Source organism: Pristiophorus japonicus, chromosome 20 (assembly GCF_044704955.1).
Source record: "Pristiophorus japonicus isolate sPriJap1 chromosome 20, sPriJap1.hap1, whole genome shotgun sequence".
In the NCBI taxonomy this organism is placed as follows: domain Eukaryota; kingdom Metazoa; phylum Chordata; class Chondrichthyes; family Pristiophoridae; genus Pristiophorus; species Pristiophorus japonicus.
Window position 1 is genome coordinate 92,628,129 of NC_091996.1, and position 17,121 is coordinate 92,645,249.

Below are 17,121 nucleotides of genomic sequence, written 5' to 3' on the forward strand. Positions count from 1 at the left end.
TATCGCACAGTGTGGGCTGGGCCCGTGCTGCCCCCTGGGCCCTCACCTCTTCTGGGCCCCGGTCACTTCCCTCTCCGGAAGTCAAGGGTATTTACGGGATGTAAGGCATCCTTACTGGATTACTGGGTCCCTGGACCCGAACTCACGCCTTCCTTGGGCCCCGATCGCGTCCCTCCGCGGTCTCTCGCCGCTTCTTCGCCCCGATCCTCGCCGGGCCATGTTGCGTTTGTGAGGGATTTTAACCTGTGGTCCGTTTTCTGTTTTCAGCTCACGAAGCGGGCCTGGTGAGGCTGCACGTAGTGCGTGAGAACCAGTTCGTGTCCAACTCGGTGCTGTTCGAGTACAGGGCCCGCAACTCCACCGCCCTGCCCAGCTCCCAGCTCGACTGGCTCTCCCTGGACGGTAAGTTGCCACGTCCACCGACTGCAAGTTATCGCTGATCCACGACTATTCCACTGGGGTCAGGGGGGGGTGCGGGGAGAATCGGCCGCCATAACATAAATCGTTAAGTGGAGCACTCCTTCACAAATCTGCTGGAGCTTTCTGTGGTTCTGCCCTCTCCCTGGTGAACACACTGCCCGATGGTGGAGCCATACAGACCCACACCTTGTGTTCCCATCCCATGCTGCAACTGTATAAGGTATTGGTGAGGCCGCACCTGGAGTACTGCGTGCAGTTTTGGTCACCTTACTTAAGGAAGGATATACTGGCTTTGGAGGGGGTACTGAGACGATTCACTAGGCTGATTCCGGAGATGAGGGGGTTACCTTATGATGATAGATTGAGTAGACTGGGTCTTTACTCGTTGGAGTTCAGAAGGATGAGGGGTGATCTTATAGAAATATTTAAAATAATGAAAGGAACAGACAAGATAGAGGCAGAGAGGTTGTTTCCACTGATCGGGGAGACTAGAACTAGGAGGTACAGCCTCAAAATACGGGGTAGCCAATTTAAAACCGAGTTGAGAAGGAATTTCTTCTCCCAGAGGGTTGTGAATCTGTGGAATTCTCTGCCCAAGGAAGCAGTTGAGGCCGGCTCATTGAATGTATTCAAGTCACGGATAGATAGATTTTTAACCAATAAGAGAATTAAGGGTTACGGGGAGCGGGCGGGTAAGTGGAGCTGAGTCCACGGCCAGATCAGCCATGGTCTTGTTGAATGGCGGAGCAGGCTCGAGGGGCTAGATGGCCTACTCCTGTTCCTAATTCTTATGTTCTTATTAATGTTGGGGAAGTCCAGAACCAGGGGTCACAGTCTAAGGATAAGGACTGAGCCATTTAGGACCGAGATGAGGAGAAACTTCTTCACCCAGAGAATGGTGAACCTGTGGAACTCTCTACCACAGAAAGTTGTTGAGGCCAATTCACTAAATATATTCAAAAAGGAGTTAGATGGAGTCCTTACTACTAGGGGGATCAAGGGGTATGGTGAGAAAGCAGGAATGGGGTACTGAAGTTTCATGTTCAGCCATGAACTCATTGAATGGCGGTGCAGGCTCGAAGGGCCGAATGGACCTATTTTCTATGTTTCTATGTTTCTATTTTAGCCCATCTCCCCTAGCTCAGTGCCCAGGAACCAGAACCAACCGGGCTTCCCGCTATAATTTAAAAAAATGTATTCGTTCGTGGGATGTGGGCGTCACTGGCAAGGCCTGACATTTATTGCCCGTCCCTTATCAAGGTGGCCTTCTTGAACCGCTGCAGTCCGTGTGGTGCAAATAGCGGTTTGTTAAAACGGAGTGTCTCGCTGGACCATTTCCGAGAGCAGTTAGGAGTCAACCACATTGCTGTGGGTCTGGAGTCACATATCGGCCCAGACTGGGTAAGGGCGGCAGATTTCCTTGCCTGAAGGACATCAGTGAACCGGATGAGTTTTTATGACAATCCGGCAGTTTCATGCTCACCATTTCTGGCACTGGCTTTTAATCCCAGATTTATTTAATTAATTGAATTTAAATTCCCCAGCTGCCGTGGTGGGATTTGAACTCGGGTGTCTGGATCCTCAGTACAGGGTCTGGGTTACCGGTTCAGTAACGTTACCACTGAGCTACGGTTCCCCGTGAGGTGCGGTATCGGTTGGGCTGAGCCGCAGGATGCCTGCGCCATGATGGCATGTCCTGTGGGTGAACACTCGGCCCAGACTCGCTGCACTGGCTCTCCGCTGAAGGGCACCCATTGGGTGAGACATCAGGAGCAGCCACCCACAGTCAGCACCCGCTGGCGGAGAATCAGACAGTGACAGTACATTACACAGAGTGACATGGGGTGTACATCACACAAACAGGCCCATTGCCCCATCTGGTTCAAGCCGGTGTTTATGCTCCACACAAGCGCCCCCACCCTACGCGATACGTAAATTAGACTTGACTATTCCAATGCAATCCTGGCTGGCCTCCCACATTCTACCCGACGCAAACTAGAGGTGATCCAAAACTCGGCTGCCCCGTGTCCTAACTCTCACCGAGTCCCGCTCACCCATCACCCCTTGTGCTCGCTGCCCCGTGTCCTAACTCGCACCGAGTCCTGCTCACCCATCACCCGCTGTGCTCACTGCCCCGTGTCCTAACTCTCACCGAGTCCCGCTCACCCATCACCCCCTGTGCTCACTGCCCCGTGTCTTAACTCTCACCGAGTCCTGCTCACCCATCACCCCCTGTGCTCACTGCCCCGTGTCCTAACTCGCACCGAGTCCCGCTCACCCATCACCCCCTGTGCTCGCTGCCCCATGTCCTAACTCGCACCGAGTCCCGCTCACCCATCACCCCCTGTGCTCGCTGCCCCATGTCCTAACTCGCACCGAGTCCCGCTCACCCATCACCCCCTGTGCTCACTGCCCCGTGTCCTAACTCGCACAGAGTCCCGCTCACCCATCACCCCCTGTGCTCACTGCCCCATGTCCTAACTCGCACCAAGTCCCGCTCACCCATCACCCCCTGTGCTCACTGCCCCGTGTCTTAACTCTCACCGAGTCCTGCTCACCCATCACCCGCTGTGCTCACTGCCCCGTGTCCTAACTCGCACCCAGTCCCGCTCACCCATCACCCCCTGTGCTCGCTGCCCCGTGTCCTAACTCGCACCCAGTCCCGCTCACCCATCACCCCCTGTGCTCGCTGCCCCGTGTCCTAACTCGCACAGAGTCCCGCTCACCCATCACCCCCTGTGCTCACTGCCCCATGTCCTAACTCGCACCCAGTCCCGCTCACCCATCACCCCCTGTGTTCGCTGACCTACATTGGCTCCCGGTTAAGCAAAGCCTTGATTTCAAAATTCTCATGCTTGTTTTCAAATCCCTCCATGGCCCTCGCTCCCTCCCTATCTCTGTAATCTCCTCGAGTCCCACAACAGAGATCTCTGTGCTCCTCTAATTCTGCCCTCCTGACCATCCCTGATTATAATCGCTCCACCATCGGTGGCCGTGCCTTCTGTTGCCTGGGCCCCAAGCTCTGGAACTCCCTCCCTAAACCTCTCCGCCTCTCTCTCCTCCTTCAAGACGCTCCTTAAAACCGACCTCTTTGACCCAGCTTTTGGTCACCTGCGCTAATTTCTCCTTACGCGGCTCGGTGTCAAGCTTTTTGCCTTATAACACTCCTGTGAAGCGCCTTGGGGCGTTTCACTACATTAATGGCGCTATATAAATACAGGTTGTTGTAAATAAGTAGTATTGTGATTTCTAGTGGTGTGTGGGGGATGGGAGCAGTGATCAGGCTGTAGTCAGTGAGCAGTCGTTTGCGAAAGGGGTACAGTGAGCTGTGGGAACGGATACAAATCTGCGGGCCCGCTGGGAAATTCAGACGGGAATCTTTGGTGAAATTTGCAGGGCAGATTTCCAGCTTTAAATATATTTTCTCATCAACCAGCACTCGCCCGCCCCCTTCTGAACAAGCCTGCTCTCAAATATCTGCCACGTTACATATTTCCATTATCTTCACGACAGTAATGCGTGTAACTCGGTGCATTCGGAGCAGCCAGCAGCCACGGACTGTGTAACTCGTGCAGTTTAAGTTTAACCCTTGAATTGGTGCGGTTTGTGTCTCAGTGCTAATCCAGGGCCTCCCTTTGCCAGACCGCGGAGCACTGCCACCATCTGGTGGCCAACAGCGTACACTACATCACAGAACCAAAGGATTCAGACCATTGTGCCAGTGCTGGCTCTTCAATTAGCCTCTTATCAACAAGAGCAGACATTGATGCGGAGATTCAACACCGCCTCCAGTGCGCCAGTGCAGCCTTCGGCCGCCTGAGGAAAAGAGTGTTTGAAGACCAGGCCCTCAAATCTACCACCAAACTCATGGTCTAAAGGGCTGTAGTAATACCCGCCCTCCTGTATGGATCAGAGGCATGGACGATGTATAGAAGTCACTGGAGAAATACCACTAACGATGTCTCCGCAAGATCCTGCAAATCCCCTGGGAGGACAGGCGCACCAATGTTAGTGTCCTCGCCCAGGCCAACATCCCCAGCATCGAAGCACTGACCACACTCGATCAGCTCCGCTGGGCAGGCCACATAGTTCGCATGCCGGAAACGAGACTCCCTGAGCAAATGCTTTATGCGGAGCTCCTTCACGGCAAACGAGTCAAAGGTGGGCAGCGGAAGCGTGACAAGGACCACCCTCAAAGCCTCCCTGGTAAAGTGCGACGTCACCACCGACACCTGGGAGTCCCTGGCCGCAGACCGCCCGAGGTGGAGAAAGTGCATCCGGGAGGGCGCTGAGCTCTTCGGGACTCAACGCAACGAGTGTGAAGAGGCCAGGCACAGGCAGCGGAAGGAGCGCGCGGCAAACCAGCCCCACCCACCCCTTCCCCCGACGACTATCTGTCCCCCCCTGTGACAGGGTCTGTGGCTCTCGTATCGGACTGTTCAGCCACCTGAGAACTCACTTTGGGAGTGGAAGCAAGTCTTCCTCGATTCCGAGGGACTGCCTCTGATGATGATACTCAATTGCAGCAGCCCATCCCGACCTCATTTCCCTTGCCGCGGTCGGCCGGGGGGGGTGGGGGGTGGAAATGAACCAAAAACGGAACTCTTGATTGTGCAGTTGGCTGTGCCGTGCTTTGCTGTAACGCAGCGTGCTGGGACTGTCGAGGAGAAACAACAGGTATTTGTCCGAGACAGTGTGAGCTCCTGCTCTGTCCGTATCGCACCAGCGCGGGTTGCTAGCTTGGTGCTCGCCAATCCCTCGCCCGCCCAGTCATGTTGTCGAACCGCACAGTGACGCAGCCTCCAGTCAGAAAGCTCCATCTCTTCGCGTAGCGCGTGCGATCGCCTTACACGCAGGGAGGTTTGCCTTATCCGTGTCCTTTGTGGGGTGTTTGATCATTCTGTAGCATCACCACCCACCCACCCACCCACCCGAACCTTCCCTTCCCCGGGGTAAACATTCCGCACCATTGCAGCCTGTCCTGACTCAGGGGCCCGATTTCCCCCGCCCATCCCCCCCCTCACTACCCATCCCATCCCCCACCCCTCGCCGCCCATCCCACCTCACCCCCCCCCCCCCCCCCCCGCCTCCCGATCACCAGAGTTTAATGTAACTGTGAGGAGCCGGTGTGGAGGGCACTGGGTGTGGGGGGGGGGTCACTGGGTGTAGGTGGGGTCACTGGGTGTAGGGAGGTCACTGGTTTGGGGGGGTCACTGGGTGTAGGGGGGTCACTGGGTGTAGGGAGGTCACTGGTTTGGGGGGGTCACTGGGTGTAGGGGGGTCACTGGGTCGAGGGGGCGTCACTGGTTTGGGGGGGGCACTTGGTGTAGGAGGGCTCACTGGGTGAAGGGGGGTCACTGGGTGTAGGGGGGTCACTGGGTCTAGGGGGGCTCACTGGGTGTAGGGGGCTCACTGGGTGTAGGGGGGTCACTGGGTGTAGGGGGGTCACTGGGTGTATGGGGGTCACTGGGTGTAAGGTGAGTCACTGGGTGTAGGGAGGTCACTGGTTTGGGGGGGGTCACTGGGTGTAGTGGTTACTAGGTGTAGGGGGCTCACTGGGTGTTGGGGGTCACTGGGTGTGGGGGGCTCACTGGGTGTGGGGGAGTCACTGGGTGTAGGGGGGTCACTGGGTGTAGCGGGGGTCACTGGGTGTAGGGGGTCACTGGGTGTAGCGGGGGTCACTGGGTGTAGCGGGTCACGGTGTCGGAGGTCACTGGGTATAGGGGTCACTGGGTGTAGGGGGGTCATTGGGTGTAGGGAGGTCACTGGGTGTAGGGTGAGTCACTGGGTGTAGGGGGGTCACTGGGTGTAGGGGGGGTCATTGGGTGTAGGGGGGTCACTGGGTCTAGGGGGCGTCACTGGGTGTAAGAGGGGTCACTGGCTGTAGGGTGAGTCACTGGGTGTAGGGAGGTCACTGGTTTGGGGGGGTCACTGGGTGTAGGAGGGTCACTGGGTGTAGGGGGCTCACTGGGTGTAAGAGGGGTCACTGGCTGTAGGGTGAGTCACTGGGTGTAGGGAGGTCACTGGGTCTAGGGGGCGTCACTGGGTGTAAGAGGGGTCACTGGCTGTAGGGTGAGTCACTGGGTGTAGGGAGGTCACTGGTTTGGGGGGGTCACTGGGTGTAGGAGGGTCACTGGGTGTAGGGGGCTCACTGGGTGTAGGGGGGCCACTGGGTGTAGAGGAGGTCACTGGTTTGGGGGGGGCACTGGGTGTAGGAGGGTCACTGGGTGTAGGGGGGTCATTGGGTGTAGGGGGTTCACTGGGTGTCGGGGGTCACTGGGTGTCGGGGGTCACTGGGTGTAGGGGGGTCACTGGGTGTAGGGGGACACTGGGTGTAGGGTGAGTCACTGGGTGTAGGGGGCTCACTGGGTCCAGGGGGCATCACTGGGTGTAAGAGGGGTCACTGGCTGTGGGGTGAGTCACTGGGTGTAGGGAGGTCACTGGTTTGGGGGAGTCACTGGGTGTAGGAGGGTCACTGGGTGTAGGGGGGCCACTAGGTGTAGGGGGCTCTGAGTGTACGGGGGGGTCACTGGGTGTAGGGGGGTCACTGGGTGTAGGGGGGTCACTGGTTCTAGGGGGGCTCACTGGGTGTAGGGTGCTTTCTGGGTGTAGGGGGTCACTGGGTGTAAGGGGGGTCACTGGGTGTAGGGGGCCACTGAGTGAAGGGGGGTCACTGGGTGTAGGTGGGGTCACTGGGTGTAGGGGTGTCACTGGGTGTAGGCGGAGTCACTGGGTGTAGGAGGGGTCACTGGGTGTAGGAGGGGTCACTGGGTGTAGGAGGGGTCACTGGGTGTAGGGGGGTCACTGGGTGTAGGGGGGTCACTGGGTGTAGGGTGAGTCACTGGGTGTAGGGAGGTCACTTGTTTGGGGGGGGTCACTGGGTGTAGGGGGGTCACTGGGTCTAGGGGGCGTCACTGGGTGTAAGAGGGGTCACTGGCTGTAGGGTGAGTCACTTGGTGTAGGGAGGTCACTGGTTTGGGGGGGGGGGCACTTGGTGTAGGAGGGGTCACTGGGTGTAGGGGGCTCACTGGGTGTAGGGGGGTCACTGGGTGAAGGGGGGTCACTGGGTGTAGGGGGCTCACTGGGTGTAGGGGGCTCACTGGGTGCAGGGGGTCACTGGGTGTAGGGGGGTCACTGGGTTTAGGCGGGTCCCTGGGTGTATGGGGGTCACTGGGTGTAGGATGAGTCACTGGGTGTAGGGAGGTCACTGGTTTGGGGGGGGTCACTAGGTGTAGGGGGCTCACTGGGTGTTGGGGGTCACTGGGTGTGGGGGAGTCACTGGGTGTAGGGGGGTCACTGGGTGTAGCGGGGGTCACTGGGTGTAGGAGGTCACTGGGTGTAGCGGGTCACGGTGTCGGGGGTCACTGGGTGTAGGGGGGGGTCACTGGGTGTCGGGGGTCACTGGGTGTAGGGGGTCACTGGGTGTAGGGTGAATCACTGGGTGTAGGGGGGGTCATTGGGTGTAGGGGGGTCACTGGGTGTAGGGTGAGTCACTGGGTGTAGCGGGGTCACTGGGTGTAGGGGGGGTCACTGGGTGTAGGGGGGTCACTGGGTCTAGGGGGCGTCACTGGGTGTAAGAGGGGTCACTGGCTGTAGGGTGAGTCACTGGGTGTAGGGAGGTCACTGGTTTGGGGGGTCACTGGGTGTAGGAGGGTCACTGGGTGTAGGGGGGCCACTGGGTGTAGAGGAGGTCACTGGTTTGGGGGGGGCACTGGGTGTAGGAGGGTCACTGGGTGTAGGGGGGTCATTGGGTGTAGGGGGGGTCACTGGGTGTAGGGGGGGTCACTGGGTGTAGGGGGTCACTGGGTGTAGGGGGGGTCACTGGGTGTAGGCAGGTCACTGGGAGTAGGAGGGTCACTGGGAGTAGGAGGGTCACTGGGTGTAGGGGGCTCACTGGGTCTAGGGGGCATCACTGGGTGTAAGAGGGGTCACTGGCTGTAGGGTGAGTCACTGGGTGTAGGGAGGTCACTGGTTTGGGGGAGTCACTGGGTGTAGGAGGGTCACTGGGTGTAGGGGGCTCACTGGGTGTAGGGGGGCCACTGGGTGTAGGGGGCTCTGAGTGTACGGGGGGATCACTGGGTGTCGGGGGTCACTGGGTGTCGGGAGCTCCCTGGGTGTCGGGGCATCACTGGGTGTCGGGGATCACTGGGTGTCGGGGGTCACTGGGTGTAGGGGGATCACTGGGTGTTGGGGGTCACTGGGTGTCGGGGGAGTCACTGGGTGTAGGGGGGTCACTGGGTGTAGGGGGGCCACTGGGTGTAGAGGAGGTCACTGGTTTGGGGGGGGGCACTGGGTGTAGGAGGGTCACTGGGTGTAGGGGGGTCACTGGGTGTAGGGTGAGTCACTGGGTGTAGGGAGGTCACTGGTTTGGGGGGGGTCACTGGGTGTAGGGGGGTCACTGGGACTAGGGGGCGTCACTGGGTGTAAGAGGGGTCACTGGCTGTAGGGTGAGTCACTTGGTGTAGGGAGGTCACTGGTTTGGGGGGGGGGCACTTGGTGTAGGAGGGGTCACTGGGTGTAGGGGGCTCACTGGGTGTAGGGGGGTCACTGGGTGAAGGGGGGTCACTGGGTGTAGGGGGCTCACTGGGTGTAGGGGGCTCACTGGGTGCAGGGGGTCACTGGGTGTAGGGGGGTCACTGGGTTTAGGCGGGTCCCTGGGTGTATGGGGGTCACTGGGTGTAGGATGAGTCACTGGGTGTAGGGAGGTCACTGGTTTGGGGGGGGTCACTAGGTGTAGGGGGCTCACTGGATGTTGGGGGTCACTGGGTGTGGGGGAGTCACTGGGTGTAGGGGGGTCACTGGGTGTAGCGGGGGTCACTGGGTGTAGGAGGTCACTGGGTGTAGCGGGTCACGGTGTCGGGGGTCACTGGGTGTAGGGGGGGTCACTGGGTGTCGGGGGTCACTGGGTGTAGGGGGTCACTGGGTGTAGGGTGAGTCACTGGGTGTAGGGGGGGTCATTGGGTGTAGGGGGGTCACTGGGTGTAGGGTGAGTCACTGGGTGTAGCGGGGTCACTGGGTGTAGGGGGGGTCACTGGGTGTAGGGGGGTCACTGGGTCTAGGGGGCGTCACTGGGTGTAAGAGGGGTCACTGGCTGTAGGGTGAGTCACTGGGTGTAGGGAGGTCACTGGTTTGGGGGGTCACTGGGTGTAGGAGGGTCACTGGGTGTCGGGGGCTCACTGGGTGTAGGGGGGCCACTGGGTGTAGAGGAGGTCACTGGTTTGGGGGGGGCACTGGGTGTAGGAGGGTCACTGGGTGTAGGGGGGTCATTGAGTGTAGGGGGGTCACTGGGTGTAGGGGGGGTCACTGGGTGTAGGGGGTCACTGGGTGTAGGGGAGGTCACTGGGTGTAGGCAGGTCACTGGGAGTAGGAGGGTCACTGGGAGTAGGAGGGTCACTGGGTGTAGGGGGCTCACTGGGTCTAGGGGGCATCACTGGGTGTAAGAGGGGTCACTGGCTGTAGGGTGAGTCACTGGGTGTAGGGAGGTCACTGGTTTGGGGGAGTCACTGGGTGTAGGAGGGTCACTGGGTGTAGGGGGGCCACTGGGTGTAGGGGGCTCTGAGTGTACGGGGGGATCACTGGGTGTCGGGGGTCACTGGGTGTCGGGAGCTCCCTGGGTGTCGGGGCATCACTGGGTGTCGGGGATCACTGGGTGTCGGGGGTCACTGGGTGTAGGGGGATCACTGGGTGTCGGGGGTCACTGGGTGTAGGGGGATCACTGGGTGTCGGGGGTCACTGGGTGTAGGGGGATCACTGGGTGTCGGGGGTCACTGGGTGTCGGGGGCTCCCTGGGTGTCGGGGGTCACCGGGTGTAGCAGGATCACTGGGTGTCGGGGGTCACTGGGTGTCGGGGGTCACTGGGTGTCGGGGGATCACTGGGTGTCGGGGGATCACTGGGTGTCGGGGGTCACTGGGTGTCGGGGGTCACTGGGTGTCGGGGCTCACTGGGTGTCGGGGGCTCACTGGGTGTCGGGGGATCACTGGGTGTCGGGGGATCACTGGGTGTCGGGGGATCACTGGGTGTCGGGGGATCACTGGGTGTCGGGGCTCACTGGGTGTCGGGGGCTCACTGGGTGTCGGGGGTCACTGGGTGTCGGGGGACACTGGGTGTCGGGGGATCACTGGGTGTCGGGGGATCACTGGGTGTCGGGGGTCACTGGGTGTCGGGGGTCACTGGGTGTCGGGGGCTCACTGGGTGTCGGGGGTCACTGGGTGTCGGGGGTCACTGGGTGTCGGAGGTCACTGGGTGTAGGGGGATCACTGGGTGTCGGGGGTCACTGGGTGTCGGGGGATCACTGGGTGTCGGGGGATCACTGGGTGTCGGGGGTCACTGGGTGTCGGGGGATCACTGGGTGTCGGGGGTCACTGGGTGTAGGGGGATCACTGGGTGTCGGGGGATCACTGGGTGTCGGGGGTCACTGGGTGTAGGGGGATCACTGGGTGTCGGGGGTCACTGGGTGTCGGGGGTGACTGGGTGTCGGGGGATCACTGGGTGTCGGGGGATCACTGGGGCTCACTGGGTGTTGGGGGTCACTGGGTGTCGGGGGTGACTGGGTGTCGGGGGTCACTGGGTGTCGGGGGTCACTGGGTGTCGGGGCTCACTGGGTGTCGGGGGTGACTGGGTGTCGGGGGTGACTGGGTGTCGGGGGATCACTGGGTGTCGGGGGTCACTGGGTGTAGGGGGATCACTGGGTGTTGGGGATGACTGGGTGTCGGGGGTCACTGGGTGTCGGGGGTCACTGGGTGTCGGGGGTGACTGGGTGTCGGGGGTCACTGGGTGTCGGGGGTCACTGGGTGTCGGGGGATCACTGGGTGTCGGGGGTCACTGGGTGTAGGGGGATCACTGGGTGTCGGGGGTGACTGGGTGTCGGGGGTCACTGGGTGTCGGGGGTCACTGGGTGTCGGGGATCACTGGGTGTCGGGGGTGACTGGGTGTCGGGGATCACTGGGTGTCGGGGATCACTGGGTGTCGGGGGTCACTGGGTGTAGGGGGATCACTGGGTGTCGGGGGTCACTGGGTGTCGGGGGCTCCCTGGGTGTCGGGGGTCACCGGGTGTAGCAGGATCACTGGGTGTCGGGGGTCACTGGGTGTCGGGGGTCACTGGGTGTCGGGGGATCACTGGGTGTTGGGGGATCACTGGGTGTCGGGGGTCACTGGGTGTCGGGGGTCACTGGGTGTCGGGGCTCACTGGGTGTCGGGGGCTCACTGGGTGTCGGGGGCTCACTGGGTGTCGGGGGTCACTGGGTGTCGGGGGATCACTGGGTGTCGGGGGATCACTGGGTGTCGGGGGTCACTGGGTGTCGGGGGATCACTGGGTGTCGGGGGTCACTGGGTGTCGGGGGCTCACTGGGTGTCGGGGGTCACTGGGTGTCGGGGGTCACTGGGTGTCGGAGGTCACTGGGTGTAGGGGGATCACTGGGTGTCGGGGGTCACTGGGTGTCGGGGGATCACTGGGTGTCGGGGGATCACTGGGTGTCGGGGGATCACTGGGTGTCGGGGGTCACTGGGTGTAGGGGGATCACTGGGTGTCGGGGGATCACTGGGTGTCGGGGGTCACTGGGTGTAGGGGGATCACTGGGTGTCGGGGGTCACTGGGTGTCGGGGGTGACTGGGTGTCGGGGGATCACTGGGTGTCGGGGGATCACTGGGGCTCACTGGGTGTTGGGGGTCACTGGGTGTCGGGGGTGACTGGGTGTCGGGGGTCACTGGGTGTCGGGGCTCACTGGGTGTCGGGGGTGACTGGGTGTCGGGGGTGACTGGGTGTCGGGGGTCACTGGGTGTCGGGGGATCACTGGGTGTCGGGGGTCACTGGGTGTAGGGGGATCACTGGGTGTTGGGGATGACTGGGTGTCGGGGGTCACTGGGTGTCGGGGGTCACTGGGTGTCGGGGGTCACTGGGTGTCGGGGGTGACTGGGTGTCGGGGGTCACTGGGTGTCGGGGGTCACTGGGTGTCGGGGGATCACTGGGTGTCGGGGGTCACTGGGTGTAGGGGGATCACTGGGTGTCGGGGGTGACTGGGTGTCGGGGGTCACTGGGTGTCGGGGGTCACTGGGTGTCGGGGGTCACTGGGTGTCGGGGATCACTGGGTGTCGGGGGTGACTGGGTGTCGGGGGTCACTGGGTGTCGGGGATCACTGGGTGTCGGGGGTCACTGGGTGTAGCGGGGGTCACTGGGTGTAGGGGGTCACTGGGTGTAGGGGGTCACTGGGTGTAGGGGGATCACTGGGTGTCGGGGGTGACTGGGTGTCGGGGGTCACTGGGTGTAGGGGGATCACTGGGTGTCGGGGGATCACTGGGTGTCGGGGGATCACTGGGGCTCACTGGGTGTTGGGGGTCACTGGGTGTCGGGGGTCACTGGGTGTCGGGGGTCACTGGGTGTCGGGGGTCACTGGGTGTAGGGGGATCACTGGGTGTCGGGGGTGACTGGGTGTCGGGGGTGACTGGGTGTAGGGGGATCACTGGGTGTCGGGGGTGACTGGGTGTCGGGGGTCACTGGGTGTCGGGGGTGACTGGGTGTCGGGGGTGACTGGGTGTAGGGGGATCACTGGGTGTCGGGGGTGACTGGGTGTAGGGGGATCACTGGGTGTCGGGGGTGACTGGGTGTAGGGGGATCACTGGGTGTCGGGGGTGACTGGGTGTCGGGGGTGACTGGGTGTCGGGGGTCACTGGGTGTCGGGGGTGACTGGGTGTCGGGGGTGACTGGGTGTCGGGGGTCACTGGGTGTCGGGGGTGACTGGGTGTCGGGGGTGACTGGGTGTCGGGGGTGACTGGGTGTCGGGGGTCACTGGGTGTCGGGGGTGACTGGGTGTCGGGGGTGACTGGGTAGAGCGGGGGTCACTGGGTGTCGGGGGTCACTGGGTGTCGGGGGATCACTGGGTGTCGGGGGTGACTGGGTGTCGGGGGTGACTGGGTGTCGGGGGTCACTGGGTGTCGGGGGTGACTGGGTGTCGGGGGTGACTGGGTAGAGCGGGGGTCACTGGGTGTCGGGGGTCACTGGGTGTCGGGGGTCACTGGGTGTAGGGGGATCACTGGGTGTCGGGGGTGACTGGGTGTCGGGGGATCACTGGGTGTCGGGGGTGACTGGGTGTCGGGGCTCACTGGGTGTCGGGGGTCACTGGGTGTCGGGGGTGACTGGGTGTCGGGGGTCACTGGGTGTCGGGGGTCACTGGGTGTCGGGGGATCACTGGGTGTCGGGGGTGACTGGGTGTCGGGGGTGACTGGGTGTCGGGGGTCACTGGGTGTCGGGGGTCACTGGGTGTCGGGGGATCACTGGGTGTCGGGGGTGACTGGGTGTCGGGGGTCACTGGGTGTCGGGGGATCACTGGGTGTCGGGGGTGACTGGGTGTCGGGGGTGACTGGGTGTCGGGGGTGACTGGGTGTCGGGGGTGACTGGGTGTCGGGGGTCACTGGGTGTAGGGGGATCACTGGGTGTAGGGGGATCACTGGGTGTCGGGGGATCACTGGGTGTCGGGGGTGACTGGGTGTCGGGGGATCACTGGGTGTCGGGGGTGACTGGGTGTCGGGGGTGACTGGGTGTCGGGGGTCACTGGGTGTCGGGGGTGACTGGGTGTCGGGGGTGACTGGGTGTCGGGGGTGACTGGGTGTCGGGGGTCACTGGGTGTAGGGGGATCACTGGGTGTCGGGGGTGACTGGGTGTCGGGGGTGACTGGGTGTCGGGGGTGACTGGGTGTCGGGGGATCACTGGGTGTCGGGGGATCACTGGGTGTTGGGGGTGACTGGGTAGAGCGGGGGTGTACAGGGGCGGTTGTCGGGTTTACTGGGGGTTGCCCTCGGTACCCAGTGCACAGATTGTCTCAGAGACGGGGACTGAAGCCTGGGCGGGAGAGCGGGAGAGCGTTGCATCGAGTGGATCGGATCGGAGCTGCGCACTGCTCTGGAGCCCGGGCTGGTCCCGACACACCCCTTTCCCCAGCCCGAGTGCCGCCCCCTCGCGCGCTGGGCTCTCTGCTTGTCTGAACCCCCACCCCCGGTGCGACAGAGCGACAGAAATACATCCTCCGAAGCCAAGGGATTGTTCCCCCAAGCAATTATTGAACGGGCGTGTGCAGCTGTCGCTGATCCTCGGCTTACACAAATACTTGCAGACATTGTTGGAGTGGTTCTATCGCGGGACAGGCTCCAGTTCGACCCCTGCTGCTCCCAGCCCGCCTGCTGTACGCTCGCGCACCACAGCTGTTGCAGCACTGACCTCACTCGGCCTCCGCGTAAACTCCACCGCTCTGTGGGGCGGGGCAAGGGCGTTGCTGAAGCTTTCCAGCAACAGTCGGGCGACCAGGATGTTCCTTTAATCCCAGAGCCTCACCGGCTGGTTACAGTGCTGCTCCTTCCCCCCCGCCCCCAGGTATCGCGATCTTGTGCATTGTGCTCGCTGCGGAGGTTATAATCCTCACCCACACCCTCGCTCCTTCCAGCAGCCTCGCTCTCTCTCTCTCCCTCATACATTTTCTCCCATGTTCTGTTCCCCAATATAACCTCAGTACCATCACTGACTGGCTGAGCCCTCTGACCCGGGAAACATCCCGATCTGTGACACTGTGTGGCCGTCTCGTCTGTCTCCCGCCATCACAGTCTCCTGTCTCTCTCTCTCTCTCTCTCTCTCTCTCGCTGTTATTAATTACCAGTAAGGACATTCCTCCTGCCATCCTAATTCTTCAGTTCTGCACACTCACGCTGTCTTCGGCTCAGACCTGTTCTTTGCCAGTGTCTCCAAACTGACCCTCCCTCAGTACCGCCCCTCCGACAGTGCGGCGCTCCCTCAGTACTGCCCCTTCGACAGTGCAGCGCTCCCTCAGTACTGCCCCTCCCGACAGTACGGCGCTCCCTCAGTACTGCCCCTCCGACAGTGCGGCGCTCCCTCAGTACTGCCCCTCCGACAGTGCGGCGCTCCCTCAGTACTGCCCCTCCGACAGTGCGGCGCTCCCTCAGTACTGCCCCTCCGACAGTGCGGCGCTCCCTCAATACTGTCCCTCCGACAGTGCGGCGCTCCCTCAGTACTGCCCCTCCGACAGTGCGGCGCTCCCTCAGTACTGCCCCTCCGACAGTGCGGCGCTCCCTCAGTACTGCCCCTCCGACAGTGCGGCGCTCCCTCAGTACTGCCCCTCCGACAGTGCGGCGCTCCCTCAATACTGTCCCTCCAACAGTGCGGCGCTCCCTCAGTACTGCCCCGCCGACAGTGCGGCGCTCCCTCAGTACTGCCCCTCCGACAGTGCGGCGCTCCCTCAGTACTGCCCCTCCGACAGTGCGGCGCTCCCTCAATACTGTCCCTCCGACAGTGCGGCGCTCCCTCAGTACTGTCCCTCCGACAGTGCGGCGCTCCCTCATTACTGTCCCTCCGACAGCGCAGTGCGGCTCTCCCTCAGTACTGCCCCTCTGACAGTGCGGCGCTCTCTCAGTACTGCCCCCCCCTCAGTACTGCCCCTCCGACAGCGCAGTATGGCGCTCCCTCAGTACTGCCCCTCCGACAGTGCGGCGCTCCCTCAGTACTGCCCCTCCGACAGCGCAGTGCGGCGCTCTCTCAGTACTGCCCCTCCGACAGCGCAGTGCGGCGCTCCCTCAGTACTGCCCCTCCGACAGCGCAGTGCGGCACTCCCTCAGTACTGCCCCTCCGACAGCGCAGGGCTCCCTCAGTACTGCACCTGGAATGTCAGTCTAGATATATGTGCTCAAGTCCCTGGAGTGGGACTCGAACCCACAACCTTCTGACTCAGAGGCGAAAGTGCTGCCCACTGAGGTGACCAATAACTAGGGAAGTGGACCCCAGCAAGCGCCACCACCTTCAGGTGATAGGATGGGAAAGGGGAGAGATAAAGAGCGTGGACTGCCTGTAGAAACTCATTGACAGAGTCAATTGCTGCAGAAAGGGCCCAGAATGCACAGAGCAGGCTCGGGGTCATGCTCAGGGTCAGTCTCGGGGTCAGGGTCAGGTCCGGGGTCAGGGTTACTGAAGTGTGTTGGGTTCACGTGCCACAGGAACACCTTCAGGAGCAGAGGAGGGAGGAGAACTGGCACAATAAATCAAACGGTTTGGATTGCAAAGTGCTGATGCAGGCCAGAATGAAGCCTACAGACAGAGACACAAACCACATGGCAAGAGCGGCAGACTAAACTCGGAGAAACTGGGAGACGTCAACACGAGCGTTAATAAAGAAACTGTCTGGCTGGTGATGGGCTCCCAGGCATGTTTACACCAAGTCCCATCACCCGGGATTAAACATCGCAGTAGGCCGCTTTGTTCTCACACGCCAGCCATTCAATGGCAGACATCGGAATTCTATTTTAAGCTATGTAACCTTTCGATAGAACGTACAAGGGTCTGAATGGCTCACCTGAACACATCCCAAAGCACGGCCATTATCCAACATTCCTGCGCACAGACCACTCCAACTCCGGAATGTTAAATCCACTTTTAGTCAGCTGTGTCAGTATCAGCCGTGGCTCAGTGCTACACTGTCGGAGGGGCAGTACTGAGGGAGCGCCGCACTGTCGGAGGGACAGTACTGAGGGAGCGCCGCACTGTCGGAGGGGCAGTACTGAGGGAGCGCCGCACTGTCGGAGGGGCAGTGCTGAGGGAGCGCCGCACTGTCGGAGGGGCAGTACTGAGAGAGCGCCGCACTGTCGGAGGGGCAGTACTGAGGGAGCACCGCACTGTCGGAGGGGCGGTACTGAGGGAGCGCCGCACTGTC

At 61.7% G+C, this 17,121-nt stretch overlaps 2 protein-coding genes across 3 annotated transcripts in view; one reads left to right on the top strand and one right to left on the bottom strand.

The window, feature by feature from the left end:
- The window catches only part of LOC139232695 (profilin-1-like), a 762,729-nt gene that overhangs the window by 619,525 nt on the left and 126,083 nt on the right, over positions 1 to 17,121 (bottom strand). The gene's annotated exons all lie outside the window — the stretch shown is intronic.
- LOC139232691 (calmodulin-binding transcription activator 2-like) overlaps positions 1 to 17,121 on the top strand; it is a 204,100-nt gene that overhangs the window by 78,554 nt on the left and 108,425 nt on the right. The window contains exon 10 of the mRNA XM_070863166.1: positions 268 to 402. Within this exon, the coding sequence (XP_070719267.1) occupies positions 268 to 402 (135 nt within the window). The remainder of the gene's footprint in view (positions 1 to 267; positions 403 to 17,121) is intronic.